This window comes from Coenobita brevimanus, chromosome 92, assembly GCF_032717465.1.
Source record: "Coenobita brevimanus isolate Jiangsu-jjx chromosome 92, ASM3271746v2, whole genome shotgun sequence".
Classification (NCBI taxonomy): Eukaryota; Metazoa; Arthropoda; class Malacostraca; order Decapoda; family Coenobitidae; genus Coenobita; species Coenobita brevimanus.
The window spans coordinates 16,453,629-16,464,174 of NC_137045.1; the positions used below are offsets into that span (position 1 = coordinate 16,453,629).

Sequence of the window (10,546 nt, forward strand, 5' to 3'; positions counted from 1 at the left end):
TACAAGGGATTGCTGGGGACTTTTTTTTTTTAGCTCTTGGTTTCAGTTTTCTATCACTTTGAATGAGAGCGAGAGAGGAGCGAAGAAGGGAAAGATGAAAGAACCGATAAACAATGATGAAATAATTATGATTTAATGGAAAACTTAAAAAACAGACAGAAGGTTGCAGTGGAGTGAGTAGAGCCGTGGGATACTGACCAAAAGGACGCGGGTTCGATCCCGTCTGCATTTATTAGAAGTCATTACTACTGTATTAGCACCGAGACAGTGGCATGTGACTATATGCATAAAATATAGGACTGTGGTGAGTCTCGAGGGCCCGGAGTCGGACATGTGTGTGTGTGTGTGTGTGTGTGTGTGTGTGTAAGAGAGAGAGAGAGAGGGGGGGGGAGGAAATGAGAAGAGAAAGCTGCTTGTCAGGTTAAGAGAATTAATAGTATAATCAACGGGAGACATTGTACACGTTCACCCCGAGGACGCCATTTTTAGCTCATTTCAGTTGCTTCCAGACGATTTTGATTAGCTTAGGAGAGCACCCTCATAGTGAAGGGGTTAATGAAGGTGAATCTAATCCCTCCAACTCTTAAAGTCTCTCCCTTGCTGAAGAAAACCGTCTGGAAAGAAAGAAAAAATAAAAAGAAAGCGAGAAAGAAAAAGATGGCATTGTACTGAAAGGGTTAAATACATTCTTGATAGGCTGAAAAAATATAAACATTGATACAGTCTCTCTCTCTCTCTCTCTCTCTCTCTCTCTCTCTCTCTCTCTCTCTCTCTCTCTCTCTCTCTCTCTCTTTCTCTCATGGGCAGGAAATGCACAAGCCAAAACACAATAGCGCATCGGAATTCCCCCCAAGACCATGTATTATTAGTATCTGATCCTGCAACACCCCCGCCAGGTAGCAGAACCTATTATCCGATGTTCTTATATTACGAGATAAGAAGGTTTCCAGCGCTGATATTTTCCACGGTTCTCTTACTTATATTTTTGTCGTATCTTATATATATAGATAGATAGATAGATATTCCGACAATTATACAGTCGTCTTTTCTTTTACTGATGTTTTTAATAATTTCGGTACTCATAAGTCGGTCCTTTCCGGTACTAAAAATTTTCACACACATTTATTTCGACACATATATCATGGTTCCAGTCTTTAACAATTTAGCTACCAGGTCCATATCCTGAGGCAGTTGGGGTAGGAAGAATTAACTTTGCTGGGGAAAAAATCCAAACCTGACAGAAAATACAGGTAATGTATAGATAAATGTATACAACAGGTGAATATGCAGAAGACCTCTCTCCAATACAGCACCGAACCAATATTAATAAGAAGGATATGGCGGACAAAATAAAATGGCTGGTGCAACGCCGAAAACATAAGTAGACTTCCTAAATGCTGCAGAAATTACCTCCCCCCCCCAAAAAAAAAAAAAACAATCTCGAAATACAAAAGAAATGACAGAAAATGTAGGTTAGATATATACAGCATCTCTCTTCCACACAGCACCAAGCCTTTTAGCATTCCCACTCTCATATTTCTGATTTTTTCTCTGCACTTATAGATTGGCACTTACGACATTTATTTTTTAAGGGTCATAACCAAACAGAAAACACAAACGCAAACCTAAAAGACAGATAAATATACAAGATTTGTCTCCCACACAAGCGAGTTTGTATTAATGACGAGAGGGACTCTTAAAAGATAACTGTACCGAAAACATCGAACCAGACTCCAAACACAGCAGATACAAACTCAGATACAGCATAAATACAGCAGAAAATAGAGATTAATACATAAACCCCCTAGTCCATGCACACAGCAGCAGCGAGCCTGTATAAATGACGAGAGGGACCTGGCTGGTAAAAATAAGAGCCCTCTGGAACCAAAACTCCCGCCCTCTCTCTCCAGAAAAGAAACATGGCCGCCTCCCTGCGTCAACAGTAACTGGGGCTGAGTCGCGGGGTTCATAATTAACTTTGAAGAAAAAAGTTTGTAGCTGCTTCGCCTGATAGTTTTTTCATTATTACAAAATAGGTTCCGTGTAGCTTTGAAAAACGTTTATGACTGCTTTCTTCATTACATATCTTACTATTATTACAAAATAGATATGTTGATGTTCCTCTAGACTGGTTGCATTATCTCGGTTTAACTGCATTTTCCTCGAGTTATTATATTTTCCTGATTATATCATTGTATTTAGGGGGGCTCATTGTTTTCCTGAACTCATTGTATTTCCTTAAACCAACTGTATTTTCCTGAATTAACAAAATTATTATATTTTCCTGATTATATTATTGTATTTTGAGGGGGCTCATTGTTTTCCTGAACTCATTATATTTCCTTAAACTGACTGTATTTTCCTGAATTAACTAAACTTACTTGGCCTGGTAAAATTTTCCTTGGGTTATATTTTATGGGGTTGTTTTTAGCGTCTTAGAGCCATTGCGACTCATGGGGATTGATGCAAGGGGTGGATGGGGTTATTGCTCACATGAACCATAAAAACAATTGGTTACCCCCCTAAAATGTCCTAAATACAGCCTAGCCCCGGAACCCTACTCTCCTGATAAGGCGTTAAAGAGCTGTACGATGGATGAATGGATTTTGTTTTCGCAATATACTTTTTTGTTTTACATACAGGGTGCCTCATATACAACACTGCACTTCCACTCCACAGAGTGATTTCTCATGTGTTGTGTGGGTGGCTTAGTCGGTGTTAATAATGGCTAGCCTTAATTCAGTTATTCATTTCCCATACCCACTGCCTCACCCACGCCCATAACAGCAGACTGAGCCGTTCCTACAACACATACAGTAAGGATGCTACCATGTGTTTTTTTTCTAGTGGAGCGCTATTTACAGATCACCCTGCATTCTAGTTCCCACAAAGCATCACCCTACGACCCCCTCCCCCTCCTCCCATACTCTGCTTCATTTCTCTTTCTCCCTCGTTTTCTTTCCCTCTTCATCTCATTTCCCTTATAATCTCCTCCATCTCGCGCTCCCCTCCCCCTCCTCGCTGTCCATCTCCCTTTCCCTCTCCCTTTCCTTCCCCTTCTCCCTCTCCCTCTGTCGTTTATCACTTCCCTCCCTCTACGTCCATCTCTCCTCTCTAGGTCCCTTCCATCCATCTCCCCCCCCCCCTTCCTTATTCCTATGTGTTCTTCACCCATCATTCTTTCCCCTTTCACCCCTCCACTCCCCCCCTCTCCTACCTCTACCTTCATGAAACACCCCCCTCTCTCTCCCTGTCTTTCCCTCCCCATCCCTCTCTCTTGCCTTTCCCCTTCACTAATTCTGTCTCCTTACCAACATCCCCTTCACCTGTTCCCCCTCCTTACGTCCATCTCTACCCCTCTCTTTCTTCCTACCTCCATTTCCCACCCCTATCCTTCACCCTTCCCTATTCCCCTCCCTACTCCATCTCCCTTCCTTATTCTCCCTCTTCCCCTCCTCCCTATCTTCCATTTTCCTCTCTCTTTCCTCCCACGCCCACCATCTCTCCCCACCATCCCCTTGCCCTATTTCTCTTCCCCCCATTTTCCATCTCCCTTTCCTCCTTCCCCCATCTCCCTTCTCCCTTTCCCCCACCCCCTACCCCTTCTCCCGGCCTTATTTTCTAATTCCATTAAAGTCTGGCGGAAATTAATGAGTGCCGAGGCCGTTTCTTGGCTATTTTCTTATTGCCGCTGCTTTACCAGGGAGAGGGGGGAGGGGAGGGGAGGGGGTGGGGAGGGGAGGGGGGTTGGGAGGGGAGGGGGAAGGGGGAGGGGGAGGAGGAAGGGGTGTGGAGGAGGGTGGGAGGGTGGTGGAAGGAATAGAACCTGAGAGAGAGGACGGAGGTGAGCGCCGGTGGCAACTTTCTCACCTCGCTTTTATCGCCTGGAAAAAGGAAGAAGAGGAGGAGGAGGAAAAGGTGGAGGAGGAGGAAAGTGAAGGAGAATAAGTAGAGTGAGAAATACAGTATGTGGGTCGGAAAGGGAATGTGGTGGTGGGAGACGTGCCTGGACCCTGACCTTAATTATTTATACATTTATAGATCAGTCCACGACGGCTGCGTGGGTTACGCGTTTGCCTCCCGTTCGGTCGTGAGAAATCCGGGTCGTGGCGAAAATCTGAAGTGCGTGTTGGCGGTAGTGTGTTCATTTGTATGCTGTTGTTGTGTTTTATCATCCTTTCAGTACATACCGGTGACATATATAAAGCGACACACACACACACACACACACACACACACACACACACACACACACACACACACACACACACACACACACACACACACACACACACACACACACACACACACACACACACACACACATCCTAATTTATTGATCTATTCTAATCCAAGGTAATCTCGTGTTCTAACCTAGCCTGACCCAGCTTAACCCACATTCCGAGCCTTTAGTCTTCACCTGACCTATATCCCACCATTTTACCAGTTGACCTAACACAACAGCCTAACGTGTTTATCCAACCTAACGCAATGTAAGTTAACCTAACCCTTATTTAGCAAGTGTTTGCAAAATTTATACAGTAATAAGTCTACCTGTGATATTTATATGCATGTTTATTTATAAGTAAACACTAACTGATCAATGTTTTTCGATGCATATTAATAAACATGCCTAGCCCCGGGACCGTACGCACCTAATGGGGTAGAAAGGGACTGGATGATGGATAGATGTATACACTCGATAGATAGATTAATAGATAGATAGATAGGTATCCGTATATAATTTTTTTCACGTAAAATCTCCATGTATTTTTTTTTCTTTATGTGTTCGACTCTGGGCATAATCTTTAACGACCCGTTCCCTGAAGCCCAGAAATCCACCTACGTACCATACATCTCCACATATCACCACTTCGGCGCTAACATCCACCGTCCATACTGAATACATGCTAAGGTTGTCTCTAAATTTTAGGATTGGTATATGTGCACATATATTAGTGACATTTCTCATTATTCATGTTCCTACTATGTGCTTGTGATATTCTCATTTTGTAGGCCTGTAATATATGTATACCTGTTCTTGTAATATCTATTCATGTATAACTGTATGCATACGTAGGTGCATATGTATGATTGTTTGTATATTATTTTCCTCGGAGCACCTGCAGGAAGGGAGGAAATTCCCTGTTACGAGACCCCAGAGAGATATAACACAGCACAGGGGCACCTGCTGTGTTATTACTTGGTGATGTTGATATTGTGGTGCTGTGTTGCGCAAGTGCTGTGATGCTGTGGTGCGTAGTGGTATTATGATGGTGGTGGTGGTTAGGTTAGGTTAGAGTGTGGTGTTAAGGTGTATGTTGTGGTGTTACAGGACCCAGGAGAGATATAACACAAGAGCGTTTGTTGGTGGTGTTAATTGGTCTTGTAGTGTATTGTGGTGTATGATGGTGCTATCGTGTTATGGTGGGATGTTACGTGATGGTGGTTAGGGTAGATCAGAGTTAGGTTTGGTTAAGGTGCAGGTTGCATATGATGGTGTGGTCCTGCGGTGTTGTGAGGTGTATTGTGGTGTTACAGGCCTCAGAAGTATATAACGCAGCCCAAGGCACCTTCTCTGTTTTTACCTGGTGCTGTGATGTTCTGGTATTGTGATGGTGCTGTGGTGTGGCGTGGTGTGGTGTGATGAGGCTTAGTGGTGGTGTGTGTTATAGTATGCTGTTTTGTGCTGTGCTGTACTGTGCTGTTTCGAGATCCTAAAATAAGAGTTCTTTACTTTTTTTTGTCGTTTAGTCCCTGGGGTTAGCGTGACCATTAATTAATGTTCAGTTAAGGAATAAGAAAGCTATGGTAGAAAATGTAAAGCAAGTAAGTGATAACTGAATCGGAAAAAAATATGATATTGATACTAAGTACGACAAAGCACACACACACACACACACACACACACACACACACACACACACACACACACACACACACACACACACACACACACACACACACACACACACACACACACACACACACACACACACACACACACACACACACACACACACACACACTACACATGACATCTTAATCATTTTTAAACATGTAGCGTCGCCTTTTTCTCAGTGAAGTACTTGCTAACTTGCCCCTCTTGCTCATATTTAACCCCGTAGCTACGAAATACTAACATAGATTGTTTTACTTTTTTATTTATTTATTTACGCAGCGTCCGACGATTTTAGTCTGTTCAGAGAAACCTACCGTAGGCAGTAATGTCCAAAACTTTCTCCATTAACGTTTGGGACAAGAAATATGTTTGTATTCTATTCTAGTTCAACTTTTAATTTCGGAAAAATATGGTGCAATCAGAGGGTCAAACAGATGGTATTCTACCCTCCCTAATGGCCGGGTTGGGACTGCCTGCATTGTTTATAACCCATTCTCCTGTCTTCTCCACCATTCTCCTGTCTTCTCCACCATCCACCGCCTCCCCATCTGGGCCAGCAGAACTTGAACACTCTGCGCGTATACCTCCACTTGATTTCTGAAAAATTCTCTGCATGGCCTTATCACCACCGAAGATACAACCACATACAGCGGATATTCACACTGCAGAGAAAGAGCAGATATAAGTTGCTGTGTGATGTCATGTCTCGAGTGTGAAGTGAGGTAGGAAATGTATTTGTGAGGTGAAGTGAGGTGAGGCAAGGAGAGATATAAAATAATGTATGTGCTAAAAATATAGTTACAGTCGCTTACCCTGAAGAGGAAACGAAAACATGAGATCCTTGTAAATTGAGATGAGATAAGGTGGTATGTGAAAGTGTGAAGGGATAGATGAAGTAAGTGTCTATGTGAGATGAAGTGAGGTGAGATGAGTGTGAAGTGAGAGGTACAGTTACACTCAGAAATCCCTCTGTATGTCTGGTGATGTGAAATAACGCAGTGAAATTACAGGCCGTCGAAACCGGTACATATATCTAGTTTTCTAAGCACGATCTCGTGGTAAGAATTTCAAGGCAACGGAAGACAACTTTTGACCGTCATTTGTACACAAGATACACCCTTTCAACCCAAGTGCATAGTACTGATTCTGTGCAGGTTATTATTAAGTTTTGACATAGAATCCGTATAGGTAACAGTTACAGTCTGACAGTTTCGAGGCAGTGTATAAATTAATGACTGAAAATGTACATATGAGAGAAATACAGCTACATTAAAACTTACCCTGCAGAGGAAGCGAAGACATGAGTGATGAGTACTGAGCGGCCCACAGGTAGTGATGGCGGGGCGGGGGTACAAAGGGCACACCGCCGTACAACAGCCTGTCCCCGCTGCCTCCGCCACCGCCACCACTATGCAGAGGAACCAACCCTCGCATCTCACCGTAACGAAGTGGTTGATCGGGACGCAGAAAACCCCGACCGAATCCCATTGTCGGGCGTGGTAGGTCGGGAAGGAGAAGGTTCGGGCGTGAGGGTTCGGATGTGGGTGGTGAGGCAGGCGGGGTTGAGGCAGGAGAGGCAAGTGAAGCAGGAGATGAGGCAGGAGAGGTGAAGGTACGCCATTCCTGCCTACTAGCGCTTGTGGTGGGGTGAGGTGAAGGTGGAGTGTGGTGGACTGCGGTGTGTGGTGGAGTGTACTGTATTGTGGCGCTGGGATTTGGTGTGTTGCTGCTGTGTGGTGAAGTGTGGTGATCTGATGGTGATGTGGTGCTCCCTGGGTTGAGATGGAGGGCTGCCTTGCTGTGTAGGTGGCTATGGTGCTGAGCTGTGGTGCTAAGGTGTGGCAGAATTAGGTGCTGATGTGACATAATTCTATCCACACTTAAGCGTCTCGGAACCACACCACCACACTCCCGGCCTTTGAACTCTCCATTTTTTCCCCTAGCAGTCGAGGTGTGTCCTGGCCCGACGTGTTCTGGGGATGTAGCGATGTGTCCTGCGGTGGGAAGGACACTCGCTGGCCCCTCCGTGACCTGGCCAGAGGGACGGGTGGTCAGGTCAAGTCCAAATTCATCGCTAACATGTCCCTCACTGCCATGGCGGTCGGGTCCCCATAAGAGGTCGCGAATTAGGAAGGACCGGGACATATCACCGCAGAGCAGGGCAGGTTGCTGTGCCCAGGGTAGTTAAAGGGACAGGATTACCAGGACACATCAGACAGTAGGGCACATTAGGAAAACAAGGTATACCTTATAAAATCCAGGGTACATACGGGATCAGGAAAGCTTAGTAAGACATTAGAAAACCACGTAAGGGAACAGAAAAGCACATAAAGGTATTAGGAAGGCAATACGGGATCGGGAAAGCACATTAAGACACTAGGAAGGCACATAAGGAGCAGGAAAGCACATTAAGATACTAGAAAGGTACCTAAAAGGAGAGGAGACCATAGTAAGATATTAGGAAGGCACGTAGAGGACCAGGAGAGCACAGTAAACTAAGAGGGCACTTAAGGACCTAGGACACATTAATAACCACCAGGACACGTAAAAAGCCAGGGCAAACAAAAAGTCAAGGCACAAGACTGACAGCCATACTCATTATTAGCAGCAACATTTGTCGCACTGTAATTCAAATATCTTGGGAGTACAGAGAGAAAAGGTGCTTGGGCTGTTAATCAACGGTTGTGTATCATTATCAATTTAAAGAGTGCAAGGGAAAGCAAATAACAACAAGCTAGCACATATACCTACTTTGCGAGTTTAAGATAGGCTACCTGGAAGGGAGGTGTTTGGTTGTTCTCTCTTGTCAACTAAGCAGCACAGAGGGAGGTTAGGGGGAGGTAGAGCACCGCTGATTAATGAAAGGCAGTAAGGGGAAGTGGACGATTAGTTTTATGGAAAAGGTGTTGGTGATGCGAGATATATATTTGAGAGGAAGAGGACAACTGAACGAGGAGGAAGAATAGAAAACATAAGTCAGCTGAATTTTGAGGCAGTACTGGAGAGAATAGGACGTTTAGGCGAAGCGCAAGTGTAGGGAGAAGAGAAGGGTTGGAAGAAGAGGTGATGGATAAATAACTTAATGAAGAGGGAAGAGGGAACAAGTAAGTGATGGAATGAAGGTAGGGAATTGACGGACAGTACGAAAGGAGAGGAAGAGGGTGACATTAAGGAATACTGAGGGAGGGAGACTTGATTAAGGGAAATTTGATGTATGGATGAAAATATGTATCATGTGAGGAAGAAGACAACTTAGTGAGGCGGCCACCATCACATTACCACCATCTCCACCGTCATTTTCTTTACACCACGAGACCTGCAGTACAACTGAGTATCACAGCCTGCGAAGATCGTTTCCAAATATTATTAATACCGGAAAAAATACTGTCAATTTCCGTGGAACCGTAGTTAAGGCCAGTTTCAGGATGGCCCTCGGCCCCAAAAATATGAAGAAACTTTGTGCACAGGTTTTTGGCCACGGCGATGGTGCTGACTAAGGTAGAGGAGGGAGGCCCGCTAGCTAGGTCCAGCACTCCCGACTCCGCCCACTCCTCTGGCACTCCATCTTGGCAAACCCTGTATTATTACCCTTATCCTGACAGCATTATTATTAAACCCAAGTTCAGTGAAACCTGCCAGCCACATTTGAGCTTCGAAAATAGGAGCAGTTTGGTAAAAAAAAAAATTGCATAATTAACGTAAAAATGATGGCTTGTGTAAGATGGCGAGGGGAATCAACAAAGCCCGTGATTGGTCACGATGTTAGAAGCCCCGCCCATGAGTGGAACCCCCACAGCACCTGACTGACTGAGGTGGAGATGCCCCTCCCTCAACAGACATAAACAAAATATCTGATTGGTGAGATGCTCAGGCCGCCATGGCACTGTGGGTGGGGCTTAGCGTGCCCAGGGGATCACCACGGGTATTAACCATAATTGAATCAGAGGATGAGTTTTCTCTTAATCTAACTATCTAAAGACGATTTTATTGAGCTCAGGTGATACTTTCCGAACTGGAATGGTTAGATATACCTTCCATTAACCCTCTCATCACAAGATATCTCCCCTAAACAGAATAAAATCGTCTGGAAATTGCAAGAAAGATATAAAAGCGACGTCTCCATGGTGTAGCGCTTAAGGACATAATTACATCCTAAGTAGTTGCCCAGTGCCAAAGCCGACTGGAGGAGGGGGGCAGATCCGCCAGATGGGAATCAAAATAGCACAACATTAGGGTTGGCTAGATATCTTGTTAAGGCTTTGAGGGTTAATTTTCACTCTGTTTTTACAATGGATGGTGAGTAACTTGCTATGAATACTCTCCCTCTCTCTCTCTCACACACACACACACACACACACACACACACACACACACACACACGGCTTAGTATCAAGAGCAGATTCGTGATTATGAACCCTGACAGCCACTTACGTAATGTAAGATCAAAAGAACGGGGGATAACTGCAGTAGGTCTGAGTGTGAGCCCATATAAGATCTTGTTACCAAGTGTGGAGGGGTAAATATAGAAGCATCAGAGAGTAAAGTAGTAGTAGTAGTGGTGGTGGTAGTAGTAGTAGTAGTAGTAGTAGCACTAGTAGTAGTAGTAGTAGTAATCATCTTCATTACCACCAACGCCATCATCAG

General features: G+C 44.5%; 1 protein-coding gene across 1 annotated transcript in view; it reads right to left on the reverse strand.

The window, feature by feature from the left end:
* LOC145412103 (uncharacterized) overlaps positions 1-8,047 on the reverse strand; it is a 41,211-nt gene extending 33,164 nt beyond the window's left edge. The window contains exons 1-2 of the mRNA XM_080282020.1: positions 7,599-8,047; positions 7,183-7,430 (exon numbers count right to left, since the gene is read on the reverse strand). Of these exons, the coding sequence (XP_080138146.1) occupies positions 7,183-7,430; positions 7,599-8,047 (697 nt within the window). The remainder of the gene's footprint in view (positions 1-7,182; positions 7,431-7,598) is intronic.
* Positions 8,048-10,546: the final 2,499 nt, after the last annotated feature.